The sequence below is a fragment of the Sarcophilus harrisii genome, chromosome 4 (genome assembly GCF_902635505.1).
Source record: "Sarcophilus harrisii chromosome 4, mSarHar1.11, whole genome shotgun sequence".
In the NCBI taxonomy this organism is placed as follows: Eukaryota; Metazoa; Chordata; class Mammalia; order Dasyuromorphia; family Dasyuridae; genus Sarcophilus; species Sarcophilus harrisii.
The window spans coordinates 176,236,060-176,259,285 of record NC_045429.1 but is presented as its reverse complement, the minus strand read 5'-3'; the positions used below and the strand labels follow the sequence as shown (position 1 = coordinate 176,259,285).

At 35.2% G+C, this 23,226-nt stretch overlaps 1 protein-coding gene across 6 annotated transcripts in view; it reads left to right on the top strand.

The window, feature by feature from the left end:
* Positions 1-855: 855 nt before the first annotated feature.
* Positions 856-23,226, top strand: part of HSF2 (heat shock transcription factor 2) — a 63,022-nt gene continuing 40,651 nt past the window's right edge. For 4 of the 6 annotated variants that reach the window (XR_004233624.1, XR_004233625.1, XM_031964338.1 and 1 more), the window contains exons 1-8: positions 856-1,067; positions 15,245-15,325; positions 15,962-16,070; positions 16,238-16,365; positions 17,866-17,990; positions 20,091-20,166; positions 21,175-21,236; positions 22,180-22,267. Coding sequence is in view for 4 of the 6 variants with exons in the window: in XM_031964338.1 (XP_031820198.1) it covers positions 975-1,067; positions 15,245-15,325; positions 15,962-16,070; positions 16,238-16,365; positions 17,866-17,990; positions 20,091-20,166; positions 21,175-21,236; positions 22,180-22,267 (762 nt within the window). In the remaining 2 variants the exon portion in view is untranslated. The remainder of the gene's footprint in view (positions 1,068-15,244; positions 15,326-15,961; positions 16,071-16,237; positions 16,366-17,865; positions 17,991-20,090; positions 20,167-21,174; positions 21,237-22,179; positions 22,268-23,226) is intronic. The other 2 variants (XM_003769406.4, XM_003769405.4) reach the window with 1 other exon arrangement.

The window sequence follows — 23,226 nt, the reverse complement described above, 5'->3', positions numbered from 1 at the left end:
GAGGTTTTTCTGAGAGCATCTTGCTCATCATTTCCCGCAGAACGATAATATTCCATGACAATCATCTACCTCAATTTATTCAGCCATTTCCTAACTGATGGGCACTCCCTCAATTTCCAATTCCTGAGAAGAGCTGCTACAAATGTTTTTGAACATATAGGTCCTTTTCCTTTTTTTTTTCTTTGTAAATCTCTTGGTATTCATGCCTACTTGGGATTTAAAGCAAGTCAGAAGCTTTCTTTTTATTTTTTCAAACCCTTCATGTACAGATGTCAAGAAAGTCTCTCCTGGTTTTTCTAGGGTCTACTTTGTCTTAGATTATCAATTTCTAAATTTCCGAATGTTTCAAGGTCTTCAGAATTAACCTAATTTCCGTATAGCACTTAACATTGTATGCAGGAGCCTGAGAAGCTTCTTTTCTCTTTCCACTCGGACTCTGGATTGGTATCAATCATTCTTTATCACTATTTTGTTTTTGCCACCAGTCACCCCACAGAAATTTTCCTAAACTCCACAATCTCAGGCTAAAGCTCCATGGACTCCGGATTGTTACCAGGTAAAAAGTCAACACGTGCCGAAGGCTGAAGAAAAAAAAGTTTCGTATGGGAGAGGCGTTATATAAAGAGGGGAGGAAGGTACTGCCTTCTTCATGCCCGGTGTCCAATCCTTCCCCCCAAACAAAGAATCCTCGGCGTCTGATTGGCTAAGAATAGGAGCGACACACGAGGGCGGGGCCGGGAGAGACGTCCATCACGTGTGGCCCTTCCAGTCCATCCTGCGTAGTCGCAGTGTCCTTCCGAGCTACTCGCGAGTTTGGGGTGGGGAGGAGGGACTCGGAGGGGGGCGGGGGTGCTAGCAGGGCTGGTGGCGCGCCTGCGTTGTGGGTGCTCCGGGGGGTAGCTGCTGCCTCCTCCGTCCCTGCCGCTACAGCCTCCGCGTTCTAGAGTAGATTCAGAACCCCCCGAGTTGTAACAATGAAGCAGAGTTCGAACGTGCCGGCTTTCCTTAGTAAGCTCTGGACGCTGGTGGAGGAGGCCCACACCAACGAGTTCATCACCTGGAGCCAGGTATCGCGGCCGGTGGCCTCCGACTTCCTCCGTTTCCCTTCTTCCCCTCGCCCCAGGTCCCCCGTGGAGGCCTGCGGGGGCGGAGAACGTGCCGCATCCCCCTCCTTCCTCATGTCCTTCCGGGCGCTCCCTGGGGACGGGTTCCCCTTCCCTCTCCTTGAGCCCCCCCCGGTATTGTTCTCCCCGCAGCTCCTGGAGAACGTGCGTTGGAAACCGTGAGCGCCGTTCCTGACTACCTCCGCCGCGCCGCGGCCTCCTCTGCCTGCCAGCCTTGGGGGAGGGGGGGGGGAAAGGAGGAGGGGGCCGCGACTGTGGAGCTGGGCACGCACCTGCTGCCTGCCCGGCCGGGTCAGCTGCGAGAGCGGCACCAGCCCTCTCCGGATAGCCTTGAGGGGGAGGGCGATTTAGCATGAGGGGGTGTCACACACTGACACCCCCCCCCCCTTTACCCTCCTCAAGGGAAGGCGGATGTCAAGAGCTGCGCTCTCTGTGTACTGCGTGCTCCTCCTTCATCCACCGTTCCAGGAGTGGGAGCCGGGGGCGGGCTCAGATCCCAGGCTTCTGCGTTTTTCTTCCAGCTGAGATCTTTCACACTGCCATCTTTCCAAAGAAGTCCATCAATACACGCCCCTTTCTCCTGGAGGAAAAAAAAAAAAAAAAAAGCTTTTGCATCCGGGATGGTTATGTAGACGGGGAGGAAAGGGGGTTGCAGCGGGGGGTGAAAAGTAGGGAAGTGTGCAGATGCTAATCGATGTTTGATGATTGATTGTAAAAATCAAATCGTAGAAAAATGAACTCGAGATTTGGGGGCACTTAGGTTGTATATGTGTTTTAATGATTCTTAGCTTCATGATGATAGGCAGTAATTCAGCAGCGGATTAGAACAGATGAGGGAATTTCATAAGTCAGTGATCCAGCAGAGTGATGTAATGGAAAGAGCCACAGTGGGCCGACAATTGAGAGACGTAGATTTCCATAAGGTCACATAAATACTAAGGATTGGAATTGGGATTTGAACCCATGCCCTCTAATTCTAACGATCTTTCCTATGCCTGTTCGATTACTTTAGGCAAATCACATACTCCTGTGGCCTCAGTTTTCTCATTAGGAAAATGGAAGTATTTGACCTGCTGGTGTCCGGGAACCTTTCCAGTTTGGAGGAAGTTTTGTGTAATGGAGAGAAATCCTTGACATAAAGAGAGGTCTGGGTTCAAATTCAGTTGCTGACACTGACCATGGGGAAAATCATTTAGTTTTCTAACTCTTGGTATTTTGATCTTATGAAACAGAATCATTACTTAGGGCATTTATTTCATAGTGGTTGTGAGACTCAAATGAAAGGGAGAAAGGAGTTAGCATTTATTGTGCCAGCTGTTTGTCCAGCATTGTGAAGAACTTTACAGATATTTTCTTTGCTCCTTATAACAACTCTTTTTAAAGAGTAGTTATATTCTCTCTATATATCTATATAAATATAGATATATAATCTCTATATTTAGGGTTCTATTAACCCTATTTTCAGTGGAGGAAACTGAGGCAAACAGCTTTAGTAGAAGCTGTCTAGGATCACATAGCTAATGAATGCCTGAGGTGGGATTTAAACTCAGATTTTCTAACTCCAGGCCCACTACTATCTATTGCACTCCATAGTTGCATCAAATGAGTTAATATATATATAAAGTACTTTGCAAATATTAAAACCTATATAAATAGTATAGTTCATTAATTCTACACCAAATAAATGCAAACATGAAAGCCATTGCTAAGTTGTGAAAAGGAAATGAGTATCATGTCATTTTCAGGATATAGTTAAACTATTCATGCATTTTCTGTATTAGATGTAGTTACTCAATGGAAGGGATAAGTCATTGTTCTGATGTATATTTTATATGTGGGAAGACAGGTCTAATTTAAACGTCTTGCTCAAAATTACAGAGACGATAAATAGCAGAGGCAGGATTCCAATCCAGAACTTTTGACTGCAGATCCCATGCTCTCTCCATTGTTCCCAAATACCTCTACAGCTTTTCACCCCTTTGTTCTTATTTCCCCTATGTACTTCAGTTCTCTTTTATATTGTTGTTAGTCATCTCTCTGTCTTATTATATTGTAAGATTTTTAAGATCAGAAACTGACTTTTTTGTGTTTTTACCCAGTACAAAAAATAATTTGCTTAAATATTTATTGCATTATTAAATAGTTTATAGTCCTTTAAAGGTCATCGTAGAAGGCTAAATAAACAAATCCCTTTCAGAACTATAATTTTATATTAGTACATTAAGTCCTGTGGTTGCTTTCTTTGAAGAGTAGACAGTTTAAATTGGGATACTGAAGTATGACGGAATCAGCATTTTGAAACTAGAAGTGAACCTTAAAGATCTTTTAGTTCACCTTGGGTTTTTTGCAGATGAATTAACTGAAGCCCTGAAAGGTTTCTATAATGTAGAATTGGAACGAATTTTAAAAATCATCTAGTCCTTAGTTTCTTAAACTGCAGTTTGAAATCCCATATGGGGATCTTGTAACTGAATGTAGAGATTATGAAACCATTATTTATTATCAGCAAGTGTTTGATTTGTCTACCTACATACCTGGGGTCATGTAAAAATTTCTCAGGTCATAGGTAGAAAATGTTTAAGAAGCCCCTTCATTTTTCAACTAAGAAATTAAGACCTAAATAAATTAGTTTATTGATTTGCCTACAGTTGTAGTTATTAAATAGGAGAGCACAGATTTTAATCAAGGTCCTATGCTTTTATTACTAAAACACCGCTTGCTCCATGGTGTACAGTTAGGCATAGGTAGAACTAGAACTTAGGTCTCTGTATTTAGTGTAGTGCTCTTTATACTACATCAACTACAAGTTTGGTATCATTTAGATTACTGTTGTTAAGTTGGCATTGATCTATCACTTCACAGCTAGTCTTTAACTGATGCTGTTGTTTGGAGGAATGGTAGCCAAGACCAAGAAAAGGGAACGGTATGTGCTAATGGTTGGACAGAGATCCAGAATTCAGTTCAGTTTAGTTAACATTTATTAAGGACTTACTATAGGCCAGACAGTGGAGATATGAAGACAGAAAATGAAACCATCCCAGTCCCATGTACTTTTGTTCTGAGGAGAACAACAGGTACATAAATAAATAATAAAACATATATAATAACTGATGGGGGTGGGGTGGGAAGCATCCACAGCTGGGGAAATTGCCACCTTGTAGAAGATGGCATTTAAACTGAAGCATGAAGGGAGCTAAATTCCAGACAAAATTCCCTTTTTTTTTTTCCTGAACTCTCAAAAGGGTCATATCTTTGTATCCCCTATACATTTGCCTTGATGTTTTTCACAAAATAGACTCTCGTAAGTATTTGTTTAGTGAATGATGACTAAGTGGCTTTGGAACAGTAAAAAAAAAAATCCAATATCCATTTCTTTGACCTCTCTTCAGTATTATAAAAAATCCTTGACTCATGTCTGGGTTTTTTTGTGACACTACTCTCTTAATTCTCACACTCCATCCCCTAAAAGTAGGTATATTCAATGGAAAGCTCTATCCCTTACCTTATCTTTCTATACCTTTCTCAGTGATCTTAGTAGATACCATTGATTCAGTTAGCATTTCTCTCTATCACTCTACAGCCTTTAAAAGTGCCTTTGTTAGGTTTTGGATCTATACATTTTCTCCTTGCCTGTTGGATATTGCCCACTCTGTGCTTCATTATCACCTCAAACTCAACATGTCCAGAAAAGAATTCATTATTAAATCAATGTTTGTAAAGCACATAATTGCATAGAATCTGCATATAATTGATGCATTTATAAATGCATATTTCTTTCCTTTTTTATCCAAACTCTTCTCTTTTGATTAATTTCTGTTCAGGCTATTGTTACTTTTAGTCACTCAGTTTTACAGTATAGAAGTTATTCCAGATTCTTGACTTAATTTTTCCCCACCTAGCTAAATTACTTTCCAAGTCTTATTAGGTCTGCTTCTACATCTCTTGAAACCATTCCCTTCTTTCAACTCCTCTAAGACCACTTTAATTTCAGTTATCAACTAAACATAGTTTCCCAGTTGGTCTCAAGTTTTTCCCCTCTCCAATCCATCTGTCTATAGCTTCCAAAGTGTTGGTGTGGAAGGTACTGTGGGAAAAGAATATTTAATTTGGAGTCAGAGGACTTGGGGGTTCAAATATTAACTTTCTTATTGACAACCTATATGATTTTTGGCAAATGATTTTACTTTTATGGGCCTCTTCTGCAAAGTGAAGTGTGTGGAAGATGAGATAGTCTTTATAGATCTTTCCATCTGTAAGTTTGTGATACTATGAACATGTTTCTCTGTTGTTCCAAAAACACTAGTGGCTTCTTGCTGCTTTTATGATAAATACAGTTTTTCTGTTTGATTTTTATTAACATTTAATCTGACACCAGTCCTACTGTCCAGGCTTATTTGCACATTACCCCCTTTTCACACCTTCTATAGCCCAATGTAGGTCTTGGTCTTAACTATCTTCCCTACCTTTGAATAGGCTGTTACTGTTTGGAATATACTCTCTTCTCTCCTAATTCTTAAGAATCCCTCACTTTTTCAAGCTCTGTTCAAGTGTCACCTTCTAAAATGAGGGAATCCTGTCTTCTTCTCTTCTTCACCCCTCCTTCCCAACCCCTCAATTACTATCTGTTAATCCTCTCTTTGATAGCAATTTCTTTGGGGATTTATTTTGTGCTGATTTTTCTTTTGTGTTCTTTCCTTCAGCTGAAAGTAAGCTCCTGGAGGGCAAACATTTTAAGTTGTTTTTTTCCTATCTTTGGATCTTTTGTAGTAGCTTAAATTAGGTCCTTTGATAAATGATTATTAAAAAAAAAAAAAAAAAAAAAAAAACCAAGCAATTTAGTCTTTGTTCCCAAATTGACAAAATGGATATTGGGAAGTCTGTCTTTGCCTACTTCTTAGGAGTACAGAATTCTTTACAGCAGCAAAGAAGTGTTTTTATCATTCCTTCTAATATTTAAAGAGCAATAAACAACCACCAAAAAGTGATGCATTATTTTCTTGTTACTACTAAATATTATCTTCATTTGGAAAAAAAAGATATTTTGGCACTTTGTGTTTATTTTTTATGCTGAATGATTACCCAGATATCTTCATAATTTCCATTTACTCAAATGGAAATATAACATTTAAATTTAAGTCATCTCTAAGATTAGCGTCTTAATATTTTTTCTCAAAATATATTAAAATTTCATATGTTTGCATTTATGAAATCTTCCCAAGTTGCAGTTTATTGAATCAGAATCTCAAGACTTCTTAAAAACTTAGTCTGTTTGCTATCTACTGGGCCACTAGGTTGACTCTGAATATTGTTGTTATTTATCATTTGGAGATTTTTTTTTTGTGGCTGAGATATTTGATATAATAGAAGGAATACTCCCTTGAGAATCAGAAGACTCAAATTGGACTCCAGCTCTGCTCCTGACATGTCTTGCAACAAGCTACTTTTCCCTACAGACCTCATTTTCCTTAACTGTACAAGAAGAGATTGGAATATATATGAGTGTTTAAAGTTTTTAAGGGGAATCAAGGGAAAAGAAGGTCTACTATTCACGTTGCCCACCCCCAAAAAAGAAAAGAAAAAATCATTTGAGTATTTTTAAAATAATGCACAAAGGAAAAAAGAATGAAAGACAGAAACAGTTTCAGATCAACTTTGAAAGTTAAATGTTGTATATTGAATTTAACATATATTTTAACATGTATAATATATATTGGATTGCTTGCCGTCTATGGAAGGTGGAGGGGGGAAAGGAGGAGAAAATTTGGAACACAAGACTATTCAAGGGTCAATGTTGAAAAATTATTCATCCATATGTTTTGAAAATAAAAGGCTTTAATAAAAAAAGATAAAAAGATCTAAAAAAAAAAAAGAAAGTTAAATATTGAACATATATACTTGAAAGGCAAGCCTTAATATATATAATAAGACTTGGTTTTATTATACTTATTTTCTATTCTATCATTTTATTGGATATTTAAGCTCAATATTTAAAAATTAAAATGAATCAGGATAACAACAAGAAGAAAAGAACATCCAACTCACTTGGCAACAAGAAGGGCACTTGGACATGAAATATGTTTACAGAACTCTTAAGTGCAGATCAGCCAATCTAAAAAACAAATTGGACAAAATAGAGGAAATAAAGCTTTTTGTAATATTGGAAAATTTTCTTTACGTGAAAAGTATCTTAATAATTGCATATTCAGTATTTTAAATAAATGTTGCTAAAATCAGAATCTTACAGAATCTTTTATTTATCTTTTTCTTGAAATACAGATAATCTCTTTCCCAGATATTTTTCTTTTGAATTAAGGTTCTGTACTTTTGGTAGGTGTGGGTAGAATTAAAAGATATTGACTGTGCTGAGTCGAAAGATTATCTTATTGAGACACATAAAAGCTGTGTGATCTTGGGCAAGTCACTTAACTGTTTGGTTCTGTTCCCAATTTATAAAATATATTTGAGAAGGAAACAGCAAACCATTTAAGAATCTTTGCCAAATAGGGTCACAAAGAGTTGGACATTACTGGACTTGCAGAAAGGCAGATTTAATGCCCAGTCTGAGCAAAAATTTTAAATATCGCAGAAGTAAAATGGACTGCCCCAGGAGTTATAGTGAGTTCTTAGTCACTGCAGATGTTCAAAATCTAATGACCTTACTGTATGTGGAGGACGTTGTACATGAGATTTAGAAAGTAGGAATTGAAATAAATTAATCTTGGAGGTTCCTTCCAGGTCTTAGATTCTAATTATTTACAAAGACTAGGAGAATACAAAAAATTTAAAAGACATCTTTGCTTTTTTAAATTGAGAAGGTGGAAAAACTTTTTTAGCTATACCACATTAAACCAGGAATACATAAAAAGAGAGGAGTTGATGGTAGATCTTGAAAGCAAAAAGCTGGGTGGTAGAAGTAAACCCTCTGAGAGGAAGTTTACAAATATGTAACCTGAGAAAATTGGGAAGGATGATTTGAGGCTACATTTGCCAGACTAGATTAGAGTATATTCTATGAGTCCCAGGTAGCAGAGAATCATTGAAGACTGAGCAAACAATCAATATGCCTTTATTACGTTGCTAATCTAAGGATGGTAAACAAAAATGAAAGCAGTCCCTGTTCTCTAGGAGTGACGATATTTATGCAGAGAAGGAGTGTTCACACAAGATAATTTCTGGATGGGGACATTATGAACAAGGGAGAGTAACATGCTGAAAATAGGAAAGATAAATCAGGCAATCTAAGGTAGGTTGGAGAAAGGAGATTGGAGGCAGGAGGCAGGAAACTAGTGTAGTGTTTAAGGTATTTCTTTAGGGGAAAGGAATAAACTTTTATATGATGCCTGCTATGGGCTGTACAGATGTGGTCTCATTTGGCCCTCAAACTCTTGTCATCTTCATTTTACAAGTGAGGTGAAATGGAGGTTGTCACTTACCCTGGGGCCACACAGCTAATAGGTGTCTGAGACTGTATTTGAATTCAGGTCTTCCTGACTTAAAGCCCAGTACTTTATCCACTGTGCCGCCTTGCTGCTTCTAGCAAACTCAAGCTGCCTTTACCATTATATGTTTCCAGAACTCGAAAGCAACATTGTTGTTCACTAAGAGTGTTCTGACATCTTTTTAGGAAAAGAGTTCTAGGTTCAACCAATTGGTAGTAAACACTTAATGCCATCTTGGGAGAGTTTCACAGAAGTGTGAGTTTCCTAGGTAGGGAAGAGTATTGAGCTATTCTAAAATTGCTTTGAGAGCGTAAGAATGCTGCTAATATTTCTGTTGGGTCTCGGTCATCTTACTTTCAAAGTTTATTTGAACAGTAAGGACAATGATTTAACTACCCTTTAAAAAAAAAACAACTAAATTTGTCAACATTAATCAACATGAACATTTTATTGACGCTTAGCTTTTTAAGGATTTTTGCCTGGATTGAATGAAATGAGGAAATGACATAAGTGACATAAATGAGGAAAAAACATAAATCTTGATAGATTTATCTAAAATGGGACTATCCCATACAGATACCTTGATTGCTAATATATGCCATTAAGCCATTAATAGCCTTAGAAACTAGAAAATGGACATGGAACTTCCAATTCAGAATATCCCTTTAAGGGGTGGAAAAGTTCAGTTTCATATCATGTATTATTACACGGAAAATTCTGACATATGACACCATTGGACAATTAGATTACAGTCTTGAAAGGTGTAACACTATTGTATAATTATGGAAAATGATCATCATAATCCTTATTTTCAAATAGAACCCAAAATAGAGGTTGAAACTTGTATAGGGCTCCTCCTGAAAGAGTGAAAATGAAAAGTGAGTTATGCTTAATTCCCATTGCACTCATCCTCCATATGCTAACTAGAAAGAACATCGTGTTACCACTGTTAACACTTACTGCGAAAACTTGTTAGCTAATAATAGTTAGAAAAGCAAAAACAAGACCCTACCACATTTTTTTAAATTGCCATTTGTGGATGCTGTTGCTTATTACGGTTTTCTGGTTCCCTTCATGCTTGTTTGCTCTGTTTTTGTTGATGAAGCTCAGCATTTATGCTGAGTGAAAATCTTATTAAGGCCTTTTTAGAAGTAGCAGCTGGTTTTGGAATCAGATAATCATTCATTCAGAAAGCTTTTATATTTGTTGTGGAAAATGTCTTTTATTCATCCTAAAATTTTAACTGCAAATCTAATCATACCTTTGTTTCTTCTATTTTGTTACAATAATAAGATAGCTTTTCTTAGTATTTAATAGGATGGATTTTATAGTAGATAAGCTGGCTTAATTCCTCTCTTCTAGGCCATGTCTGAAAACTTGAAGCTAACCAGTTGCCAAGACAAATTTCTTGAGCAAAAATAGCTTGGGTAAAGTAGGGAGAGAGGTCAGCCTGGGCACATTCCCTTGATGATGACCAAATCTTTTACTAAGTATTGGAAAGACTTATACTCAAAGTAATACATATTTAAATGATCCCTTTAAAGAGGACTTTCTCCACATATTTGTCGAATTGTTCTAAAGTAAACTTTAAGAAATCATTCTTTCCTTGGTTTTATTTAGTATAATAATGCTTTACCTTACCCAACTTTAGTTTATACCTCAAATAAGTATTTAATTTTTTATCCTAGTCTCACTTGCTGTGTGAATATCTGATTGTTAGCTCTTAATATTTTACTGAATTAATCATATAATCATCATCCCTTACTTTTATAAGAGTTTAGGATTACAAAGTGACTTAAACATTTTTTTTCTTCCATTATTTTGGAGAAATATGGTATGGTAGAAATTCAATAGTTTTGTGCAAAATGTTCTTTGTATAGAATCAGTAGCAGAGCTGTTAAAATTCAGTTCTTGTCTTAAGTTAATAGGGTATGACTGCCCATCCTAAGTTCTCAGTAATAAAATTATAAGAGCAGCTAGTTAACAGTGCAATGACCCTTGGAATTAGGAGTACCTGAGTTCAAATTTGGCCTCAAACATTTACTAGCTGTGTGACCCTGGGCAAGTCACTTAATGTCAATTGCTTCTCAAAAAAAAACCCAAACAAAATAATAATGAAACTATCATTTAAATAGGAATCATTTTTAATATGTTAGTAGTTTGATATTTTAGCGTTTGGCATGGGGCCCAGTTTAAAAGGAAGAGAATTAAGATTTGTTGATTTATGTTTTCTCTGCTTCTCCCTCAGTTTTACTTTAGATATATGCTGTTTAGGTTATTTTCCCTGACCTACACATTTCTATGCCAGCATGATAATTTTAGGTTCAAGGCAAGTTGTACATAATTCATAACTGAATGATTTTTTTTTAAGATTTGGAAGGAGGGACCATTTTCCCCCTAACTACATTCTTATTACCCAAATGAGACAAAAATGATATTAACAGGAAACCCAAGAGTTAATTTATATAGAGTCGGAGGGACAGATAAGTTGCATGTGTGGTTTATGATGCCCTTTTTTTCTTATACACAATATGCAAGAGGAAAATGGGAAAGAGATTCTATTTATAATAAAAGCCACTAGATCTGTGGGATAGTGGTTTTTTATTACTTGAATTGTTTCTTTTTGGATATCTAAAGATTTTTTTTCTTCTTAAATATGGGCATGTGGAATTTGGACTATGACATTCTTAGGGTTTTTCGTTTCTTTTGTTTTTTGCTTTTTAAGTGAAGTGATTGATGAATTCTCTCTTTGCTTTACTTAATGGATCTATAGTCAGTTTTCATTCATGAATTCTTAAAATATATCCAATCTTTTTTTTTTTTTTAATTTGATTGTGGTATTCAGGGAATCCAATAATTCTTAAATTATCTTTTCCTTGACCTGTTTTTTCCAGGTCAGTTCTTTTTAATATAAACTATCTTAATTTCCTAGATTGCTTAAAATTTTTTTATTCTCTTCTAATATTATTTTATTCTAATATTCTGTATTGCAATCTAATATTTGTAGTCTCATGGAGTCATTAACTGAAATTTGATCTGTTTTAAATTTGAGGGAATCTGTTATTTGGGTGAAGTTTAGTACTCCTGAGCTCCTAACAATTCTGTTTTCTGGATCTTTTATTTAATTTTTTTCTCTTGTGCTTTTTTCCTAAGTATTCATGTAGGCCTTATGGAAAGTGTTTTTTTCCCTTTGGATCTCAGCTTGCAGTTGTTACAAAATTACTCTCCTTTTGGGAAAATTTTTAGATCTACAGAACTTTTGGTCATTGTTTTATTTACTCTTGTCTCTGGCTATGGTTCTTGTATTGAGGCTTTGTAGGAGGGATAGGCACTGGGTGAAGGTATCTTGGCTTTTCTTGATATCACTCTATTCTACTCTCTTAATTCTTTTGAGGTTCAGAACACCAGATCTAAAGAGCTGCCCAAGATCTTAATGTTAAGAGACCTCAGAGTTGTCTGAGATTAAGTTGTCCTGGTTTGAGAAGTGCAGTACTATTTGGTATGCCTGTGCTTGACAAGTTGAAGTACTCCGTGTTGGAACTTTCTCACCATCCTTGGGGCTTTCTCAAGGAATCTTACTCTTACTACCTCTGGATACAAAGCTCCACATGTTTTGCCAGTCTTTTGGTCTCCATGCTGGCTTTGCAAATTTCCCTCTTAAGCTTCTGGAAGATTTTTGTGTAATTTGGAGGCAGGACGACTAACTTAATATAGGTTCTCATTAGATTTCTTCATTATTTTATCTGTTGCAAACATCAGCAGTTTTGCGGAAACTATGGTCTTAGTCCTGTTCAGGTGGCCATTTTCTGAAAGTTTCCTTTCAAACTTTATTAGCTGAAAACATCTCAAGCTCAATATGTCCAGAACTGAACTCATTAACATTCCCTCTCAAACTTTCCCTTCCAAACTTCCCTTGGTTGAAGACAAAACCATTCTTTGTCTCAGAAGTTTATAGCTACATCATTATCATTTATCCCTTGTTTTCCTTTAATTTAGTTTAATCACGTAATCTTTTCTTGCCTTTCTCTCTTTACACCTCTTCTCTTATGTAAGATCCATCAACCACACTCACCACCCTAGTTCTTCCTCATAGTTTTCAGTCTTCCACTCACATTAGTGAAGCCTAATGTTTTGGTAGAAAATCTACTTCACCCAGTCATCCAACACAATGTAAAAAACAAACCAAAACTTGATGAACCCTCCTTATATTTTGCTCTCTCTTCAAAGGCCAGTTAGGTGAAATGTGAGTAGGAATGGGGGTGAGTGGTTTGCAGAGGGGAGAGAGAAATATATGAAGCATATATTCTGTTATCATTTCTTCATGTTCTGTCTTGAAAGATCACATAGATCTTTAGGTCCTACCAGCCTTAATAATTTGAGATCCAGTATTATAGTCCATTGCTAATAATTGTATGCTTCTTTCTCACTTTTCCATATCAATAATGTACAATTTCATTTGTAGTAGGACAGAGATAGTCCTTGAACTACCAGTATTTTGAGATAATTTATGACCCAACTATGGAAAAGCAACTACTTGTGGGAGGTTTGAGTAAGTTATGGTACAAATTAGGTGGGTCAAGAGATGGAACATTACCTTCAAGGGACTGTTATCTTCAACAACCATTATTATTTACCATTTGCCAGGTATTGTATAAAGTGCTAGGAATATAAAGGAAGTCAAAAACAGTCCCTGCCCTCAAAGAATGGGAGAGAGAATGTGCCAGCAATTGTGTTCATTCAAAATATATACACAGTATATATAAGTGGGAGTTGATCTCGAAGCAAAGACATTAGCAATAAGAAAGACTGTATACAGGTACCTTGGAAAAGGGTGAGATTTGAGCTGAATCTTGAAGGAAGGCAAGAAGTAAAGGAGAAAACATTCCAAATATGGAGGTCAACCACTGAAAAGGAGTTGGAGTGAAGGGTTTGAAGAACAAGAAAGCCAGTGTCCCTGAACAGTAGAGTATGTAGAAGGGAGTGAAGTGTAATAAGAAGATTGGAAAAATGTTGAATTACTCAAGAGTATTGCTTAATCAAGGCATTTCCACATCATGAACCACTACATAGTATTTCCAATCCCTCTGTTTTTGTCCACTTGCATTTTTGATTTCCTTCACAGGTTAATTATACATTATTTCAAAGTCCGATTCTTCTTGTGCAGCAAAATAACTGTATAGAATGTATACATATATTGTATTTAACATAAACTTTAACATATTTAACATGTATTGGTCTACCTGCCATCTAGGGGAGGGAGTGGGGGGAAGGAGGAGAAAAACTGGAACAAAAGATTTGGCAATTGTCAATGCTAAAAAAAATTACCCATGCATATATCTTGTAAATAAAAAGCCACACCACCAACTAGGTACCATTCCTAAACTCTTCATCTGAGCTAAGGATAGCTGAATAAACTTATATAAACTTTTGAAAATCTCCATCTCTCCCTAATCTTCCCTTTCTCTCCCAAATCAAGTAAGTGATAAAAATTTTAGAGATTGAAGGTGAAAGAATCTGGTTAGGTAGCTAGGTGGGAAGTTTTTAAAAATATTTTGAGTAAAGGAAAATATTAACAGATAATTGATTATCACACTTGATTGAGGTAGTGTTTTTTTCATTGTTTTGCCTAGAAGCAGCACTTTCCCATGGGAAGGAAAATCTCTGCATCTCTTTATCTAAGCTACTCATAGTCATTTGCTCTAATGTCAATCTCTCCAGAAGTATAACAAAATAAGATGAGTCTTGGGCCCAGATTTTTCAGTTGCATTAAGGTTCCTTAAACGAACATGCTTAAAATAAATTGTAATCAAGGGATGGGTATAATCTGTTTAGATTTTTAAAATCTGTGTTCTCCAACAGTGTTTAAGGTTGGGATTGGATGAACTATTTTGTTACAGCCTACAGAAACTAGGTGAAAAGCACACACAAAAAAGTAAAAACAAATTCTCACTCCTGAGTGACCAAGTATAAATAGTAGTGAGAACGATTATGTAGGAATACGATTGAGATCAAATTATTATTGTGGTTATGACTTACTATTAATAAACTTTTTTATAATTTAGTTATAAGGACTATGTGGTAAAATCTCCCAAATTTGGAGGAAACTATCTTTTTTTGATTGTGAAATGCAAATTCAGTGCATGCAATGCAAACTTGAAAAAGTTGTGCAGAGGGAAAGAAAAGTAGCCACAAATTTGATTGAGCATAAATTCCAGTTAATGAATTTAAGAGAAAACCACCTATATTTATTGTCCTTAGAACTTAGAATTTATCCTTTGCTAAAAATACTGACCTAGGAAGTCAGAATTTATTTCAAATATATTGACCAGATGTCCTGAACTGACAAGGTTGACAAATTATTTGGCTTCATTTGAGTAGTGGAAACAAAACAAAACATCCTCCTTCGTCCTTGGCATGTTAAAAAATTAGTTGTGTACTTTTTAGTTACTCCTTAAAAATGCATCAGACGATTAAAAATCCAGTGATGGGAATGTAAAATGTTCAAGGGGTTCATAGAATCCTAGATGTACAGGTAGAAGGGACTTTGGAAGTGATCTATATAGTTGCCTTCTTATACTGATGGGACCCAGAGAGTCCTTCAGGTAATAAGTGAAAGGAAGGGGCTTTGAAAAGAAGTCCTTTCTATCTTCCAAGTCAGTTTTCTTTTGCACACTACCACAGTTCCTTTGTCAAGGCAATGGAGATACTTCTGCAGTAGGACAGATTCTTCTGTCTGGAAAATCAGAGGCTGAGAGAGAACAGGTATATATGAAAATATTAAAATGATGAATAGTACCTACTAGAGCTAAAACTTGGGAGGGGGGAGAAACAAACATAGAGTAATTATAGTGGAAGTTATACTAGTAACCCCTATTCTGATACCTTATTGATTGTATCTTGGAAGTGACCTGTATTCTCAGGCACTATGATATTGGAGTGTAAATTTCTGGCAAGTCCAACTCAGGTAAAAAGGGTTTGGATATGGACTAAGTAACAGGCAATATTCCTATTTTAATTAAATTAGAAAAGCTTGTTACCAGATTTCTGGGTGGTGGATTTTTTGTTCACAGTTCTCATGGACTATTTATTAAATTATAGAGAAGCTCCCATTTGTATCAATGAATAGGGTAGTAGGGTATATTTGTTTTCCATGCAGTTTAAGCCTAATGCTTTGCTGCTATTATAAAATTTATATTAAGTGTCTGAATATTCACACAGAAAAAGTCAGAGATTTTTAAAACTATTGAAGGAAGTAAAATTGCTGTATACCTTCTAACAATGTCTACTGTTGCCAAAGAATACTATACTGTATTTAGACTTTACATGTTCTTACCTACTGTGTGGGAACATATAAAACAAGGGGTTTTCCTTAATAGACATTTGTATTCTTCATTTTAGAATGGCCAGAGCTTCCTGGTGTTGGATGAACAGCGGTTTGCAAAAGAAATTCTTCCTAAGTACTTCAAGCACAACAACATGGCAAGCTTTGTGAGGCAGTTAAATATGTGTGAGTATAGAGAGAGCTTTTTGGTATGGAGTGGAGAATGTAGTTTGATCAAGTGTTTGGTTTTTTTCACTGGAATTGATAAAGGAAAAAAAAATCCTTTGAACCCAATAGGACTGAATTTTGACTTGGCTTTCTTTACTCTTCTTGGTTGTGCAATTGTGTTTCAGATGGTTTCCGTAAAGTAGTTCATGTTGATTCTGGTATTGTAAAGCAAGAACGAGATGGCCCAGTTGAATTTCAGCACCCATACTTCAAACAGGGCCAGGATGATTTGCTAGAGAACATTAAAAGAAAAGTAAGTTACAGTTCAGGTTTTTTGTTTGTTTATTTCTTATTCTAATTCATTTTAATAATTAAATAATGTAGTATGCTTAATCCACTTGGTTTTCAAATATAAATAGGAATGCCATTCATTTTATCAGTTCACAGCATTTAGGGTAATAAAAGGATAATTAAAATTGTTAAATTAGTAGTATGGTATCAATATTTTTCCATCTTTTTTTAAATAAACATTTATAAAAACGTATATAGTATTTCAACTATGTTGTGGCCTAAATAAACTTTTGTGGGTCAGACTGGGAAACCTAACTACTGTTTCTTTATATCATTATTTCTGTGAGAAAACATATTCCATGTAACTGCTATGCAAATCAACTTTTTTTGGAATGCTGCCCTTTTATAATTTGATACAACAAAATTTCTTAATCTATGTATTAAAAGATTGTGTTATGACTTGGTTCTAGGTTTTGTTTTCCATGCAGTCTTTAAGCCTAATGCTTTGCTGGTATGATAAAGCTTATATTTAATAACTGATTACCTATCATAAGGCATTGTACAAGTGATCTGTTACCATCCCTTTTAAGGGAACCTAAAAGTATTTTAATATAACCACCACCAACATCTTTCTAGGGCAAATGTCATAGTTATAACTTTGGTCCTTTCTGAGCAATTGAAGATCATGTGGAGTTTGGGGGGCAAAAAAAAAAAGAAAGAAAAAAAAACTCTACCTTAAAGTCCTGAAGTAGAAGAGATTTTTATTTGTTGCAGTAGTAGTACTGGTCAGAAATAAATGTCTCTAGAGGAAATATCGGGATCTTGTTTAGTTTACTAAAACTTTTACCTGTTTTTGAATGACGAGTATTTTTGCTAAGAATTTAAAAAAAAAAAGTTAATGTGCCATGGCCTGGAGACAAATTGCATAGCATGTAGTTGAGTAATTATTACAGCATAGGTTTACTGAATAAATGGGAGAGGTCAGGAGAATAGTTGAAAGTAAAGCTATAGAAGATGGTGAAAAAGGAATCCTTGAGATGTTTCTTCCAGAAAAAAAATATCTTTAGACCTGGTGTTCTTAAACAAAGGCCCATGAACCACTTTAAAAAATATTTTGATAACTATTTCATTAGCAATCAATAATGGGTTTCTTTTGTAATTATTTTATTTTATCCCCATTCAAAATAGGGGCCCATAGGGATGACTAAATTGTTACAAGGATCCATGACATAATAACTGTTAAGAATCTCTGCCTTGAATCATAAGATAAAATTTGGATTTTTTTTTTGCATTTGACAAATGGAAATGTTTTTTGATAATCTGCTCAACTTGCATGTCCTCTTTATTAAGATGTATGTGTTTGTGTGTGTCTGTGTATACATATATATGTATATAGATACATATATATATGTGTGCGTGTGTATGTATATTTTATATATATATATAAAATTAGAAATGCTAAGACTTAAAATTTAGATAGTTAGAATTTATATTTGTCTTCTTCACTGTTTTGTTTGAGCAGGTTTCTTCTTCAAAGCCAGAAGAAACCAAAATTCGCCAAGAAGACTTATCTAAAATCATAAGTAGTGCTCAGAAAGTTCAAATCAAACAAGAAACCATTGAGTCCAGGCTGTCTACTTTGAAAAGGTAAAACAAAATTTCTAAAAATACTTGTCATTTGGGTATGTGAGCTTAACAGACTGTGTCCTTAGTTTTGAATTTTCATAGTAGTGTTCATGAAGGAGGTAGAATGAACAAAATAGATGAATTGGTACACATGTTTTCCTGCTCTTGGGAACAAACATAAAAGTGAGTATTCTACTGTCATACTATTAGTATGTGAAGATTAACATATTTAGAAAATTGATATGAGTAGTTTTTACGTAAAGAAACAGAGGGATAATTACAATCTGTTTTTCTAACGTACAGACATCCTATTTATATTGTGAAGGATTGAAAGCTTCCCAAAACTTATAAATGTGACCTTGCTACTCAAAATGAATAGAACTCACTCCCAAGAGAACTGTCCTACTTTATGTTTATTTTTATGTTCGCTTGCAAAGATGTACATTCTCAAACTCAGTGTCATTTAAAAAAAAAATTATAATACTTGGTATCTTCATTGATCCCAACATCCCACAAATAATTTGTATGTGGAGATAAAATTCAGCCCATATCAAAAGGAATACTTTTCCTCTTATTAATAAATGACTATGGAGCTTCTTCATCTAAACCAGGAAACTAAAGGTCCCTGCACTATGTAACTAGTAATTCCTGAGGATGAACCAGCTCAAGTTGGAAATAGAGCAGATTATAGCTGGTCAGAAGAGGTCCAAGCCCTCTAGTGGCTGTTGCCCTTAGAACCTGGGCAAGACACTCAAGGTCTCCCCCATCCAGAAAAAAAAAAGGCAATTATTCCTGACCTTCCTTTGACTATTCCTATTGTTTATTTAAGAGGTAATTAAATTGACCTTCTTTCTTTTAAAATGCTTTGTTGATACTAATTTTTTTTTGAATATCACTGTTAACTCAGTGACTCTTCTCTTGTAAGAAATATCATTAAAAAAAAATCAGTACACTTGTCATGTCTGAAATATAGACCTCATTTTGTATTTATGATCCATCACCCATTTGATTCTATTTTCTCTTTAAATATACATTACTCTCAGTTCCTTTTATTTACCATATTCAGTTACTTTTACACTGTTGCATATAGTGATTCAGAGGTACCTTTTGACTTCAGCTTTGGCTTTCATGGTTCATTAATATCAGCTATTGCAGTTTTCAACACATAAGTCTTGAAAACAGTTCTTATCTGCTTTATAAACAAATACAAATGAATATACTGATTATAGAACCTAGAAATTTATTGATCAATAGAAATCAAAGATGCTACAAAAATTGTGCTTTCCATTTTCTTCCAGTCCTTACATATATTTAGTCTGTATTAAGAAATTTGGCTTTCTTTAAGTTGTAAGAAAATTAAAACTGAAGCATTTAATAGATAAGTTATTTTGATACCCTGTTAGCTTTGTCACTAATGTAACTTGAAAGGGATATAGTACAATTTCAGTAAGGAATTGGTACAGAAAGTGTTTGTTGTTATTAAGTTCTAGGATTGTTGTGTCACTGAATATACCTCATAAAAGTATTTTGGTCTTTTAAGTATTCGGGAAACTAAAGGCCCCTGCATTCTGTAGGTAGTGAATCCTAGGGGTGAACCAGCCCACATTGGAAATGGAGCAAGTCAAAGCTTCTACAATGATCAGCATAAGTTTAGGCCCATTAATGGCCACTTCCAATCCAGTCTAAGAAAGGTAGAGAGATGAGGTCTCTGTGAATCTGATCTATGCATGGTCCTTTTCTTAGGAACTATTATTCTTTTTCATTTGGTTGGTTATCCAATGACCAGAGAAAATTTTAGTCATATTGTAATAATACCAACTTGTTTGGACAGGGGGAGGAGGGTAAGGATCATTACATAGGACTCTAGGGATGCAGGTCTGAACTTCAAGTGTATATTTTTATACCTGTTGCCATTGGTAGCAGATTCTATCGGTGTGAAGCTATCAAGTGTAACACTGGGTTTGTTCCAAGACAGCTGCCAGAACTATACTACTGTTCAGAACAAGGGCTGCCCAGTCTCTTGAAAAGCTTACATTAAAGTATGAATAAGCTCTGTAATATAGTCATGATTTTAACTAATGGTATTTTGGTTTTTGATTGTCCCTTTATTTTAAATGACAGAGAAAATGAATCCCTTTGGCGAGAAGTGGCAGAATTACGGGCAAAACAAACACAACAGCAGCAAGTAATTCGAAAGGTAATGTGTTTTTTTTGTTGTTGTTATTTTGCTGAGGCAGTTGGGGTTAAGTGACTTGCCCAGGGCCACACAGCTAGGAAGTATTAAGTGGCTGAGTTTCAAGATTAAAAAAAAGAAAAGCAAGGACGTGAAGAGTTGGTTATATTGTAATATTTAATATGTTTTATTCAGAAAAGGTTAGCATTAGTGTTTGATGCTATAGTTTAAGATGCTGCCTAAAAAGGGACAAAAGTTGTCTGGAGCATATCACAGAAGGTATATTGCTGACCAGAAAAGACCTATAGAATAAGAATAAAGTTAAAGTGTTTTCCAATTTTAATATGATGCCTGGCAGGATAAGATACTAGACACTGAGGATTTTCTCGAACTAAACTCTGCCAAGCATTCAAATTCTACTGCAGACAGTGTGACTCTGATGGTCTGGCAACATTGTTCAAATGCCAAATATATGCTTGCCAAAAAGATTATTTTATGGAGAGCTCCCACAGAGCTCACATCGTGGTCAGAAAAAGTGATACAAAGACACACTCAGTGTCTCTCGAGAATTTTGGGATTGCGCAACATGACGGACCCTGGCACAAGACTGTCCAGTATGGCTTGCACTTATCAGAGAGGTGCTATATTCTATGAGCAAAACAAAATTGAAGTAATTCAAAAGAAATATGAGATGTTCAAATTTAGAGAATTTACCCCTAAAGTTTACATGGACTGTTTGTGCTTGACCTTGATAGAGCATTTTGAACTCATACTGGTCTGATCATTCAGACAGCACTATAACTTAATTCTAATGTTGTGATGACATTTAGGTCTTCCTTGATAACAAAGGACAAATAACCAAACATAATAGGTGTTTTGCAGAATGTTTTCAGTCATTAGTCTGTTTAGAAATTTCAGTAGTTATTAATATATATTATATGCAATTATGAGAATATTTCTTTGACATTGTAATCCCAATAATATACATTTAAGTTTTTTTTTTCTTCTACCCACTCTTGCTTCCCTTTTTAGATTGTCCAGTTTATTGTTACATTGGTTCAGAATAACCAGCTTGTGAGTTTAAAACGCAAAAGGTAAGTTTCCTGCAGGGAGGCAGGTAATTAACTTCATATATGGGAATTTACCTCTAAAATTCTGAGTGGGGAACTGAGATATCTTAGATTCAAGTGAATAACTATTACCTTTTTCTATCACTAGCTCTTAGATTTTGTGGTCTATACTCTTAAAAATTATTGAGCAATCCCTCCCTCCAAGGAGCTTTTATGTAGATTAGATCTATTTAATATTTACCATATTAAAGATTAAACACATTAGTATTTTTATAAAAAATAGTTTTGACTTTGGGTATCCCTTCGGGGTCACTACAACACACTTAGAGAACCACTATTTTATCCTGCCAGACTAATTAGTGTATAGTGTATTTGCTATAGCTCCCTGGAATTTGTCTTGGTATTGGGACAAGTTCACACAAGTAATGCAAATTTCTCTACTCATTCTACTCCAAAGCAACAGGTAGAAAATATATTTTCTATATAATTTATATAGGAACTGAGAAGAACAGAATTAATGGAGTACTAGAAGCAGAGCCTATGCTGGAGTTAACAAAACAGATTACTATTACTTATACTGTTTATGCTAAGCACTGATATTTAACTTTTTTTTTTACCTTGATTGACAAGAGTAGACTAGGTGATAGCATTGACTACCACTACCTGCTTTTGACAGGCTCAAGATAAAGATGTGGTAGAAGGACAAAGAAAGGAAGGAAAAAGAGAAAAAAGAAAGGCATTGCTGTTATTCCTACAAAAGTCAAAATTATGCCTGAATTTGAGTTATAGTTGCTTTGTAAATATTTGACTAAGTCACTACTAATTTGTTTGGAAAATATTATCTTTTTATAATGCCATTAAGCAGGTTTTTGAAATAAATTAACAATAGATACCTGTAGTAACCCAATCCTTATTTTCTGTGTGCTTGTCTAACCAAATATATCAATTTTTCTTCTGATTTTTTCAGGCCTCTACTTTTAAATACTAATGGACCTCCAAAGGCAAATAGATTTCAGCAAATTGTCAAAGAACCAGCCAATAACCACCACCACAAAGTAACTTTTCTTTTTAAATCCTGTAATAATACTTACTGCACTTTAAAAAACAATATTATTGAAGGCAGCTAGGTGGCACAGTGGATAGAGTACCAGCTCTGAAGTCGGTAGGACTTCAGTGCAAATGTGGCCTCAGCCATTTAACACTTCCTAGCTGTGTGACCCTGAGCAAGTCACTTAACCCCCAATTGCCTCAGCAAAAAAACAAAAACAAAAAATATTATTTAATGTTTCTACATTAGTTCTTTTAATTAATGTTTAATTAACAAACAACTATGTTATGATTTTTGTCTTTAAGTTAGATCTTCTAGTATAGTCACTTTTAAATTAGCCAGTCAGCATCATGAAACCATGAATTATGAGGGCAGATACTCCACTTTCTTTAAACTGAATTGTGTGGCTTTAAAACACCCTTTGGAATTACTGCTTAAAGTGTAAACTGCAAAATACTTAGAATAATTCCTCTCTATCAGTAATAACCATGTGAAATGAGTTAAGATTAGATATTAGGATTTTTTTTAACAGATTAAAATGAGGTGTCTTTAGCTATAGTTCTACTTAGATGTAGATTTTGACCTATGTAGTAATAACTACAGTAGAATTTTCTAATACTACCATCTAGTGATATTTACTCATTTATTTACTTTACTTCTTCTGATAGACTGTGCATGATTATTTTTTTTAGATGGGATTTTGCATTCATCCTAGCTCCTAGCCACCTCAATACACATTATAAATGCCAGTGTAATTTGCTATTCTTTTGAATTAAACTTTTGACTTCTTTTTGTATTTTAAATCAGTCATTTCTGAAAATCCCCTCCCATCAAATTGAACCCTCTTCTAATAAAAACAATTAGCAAAAATACCTTTAACTGTAGTTTATCTGTTAAAGTATTTGACATTTAGTTACCTCTCTACCAAGATGAGGGAGGGAGAGATATTTCATTTGTTCTCTAAGA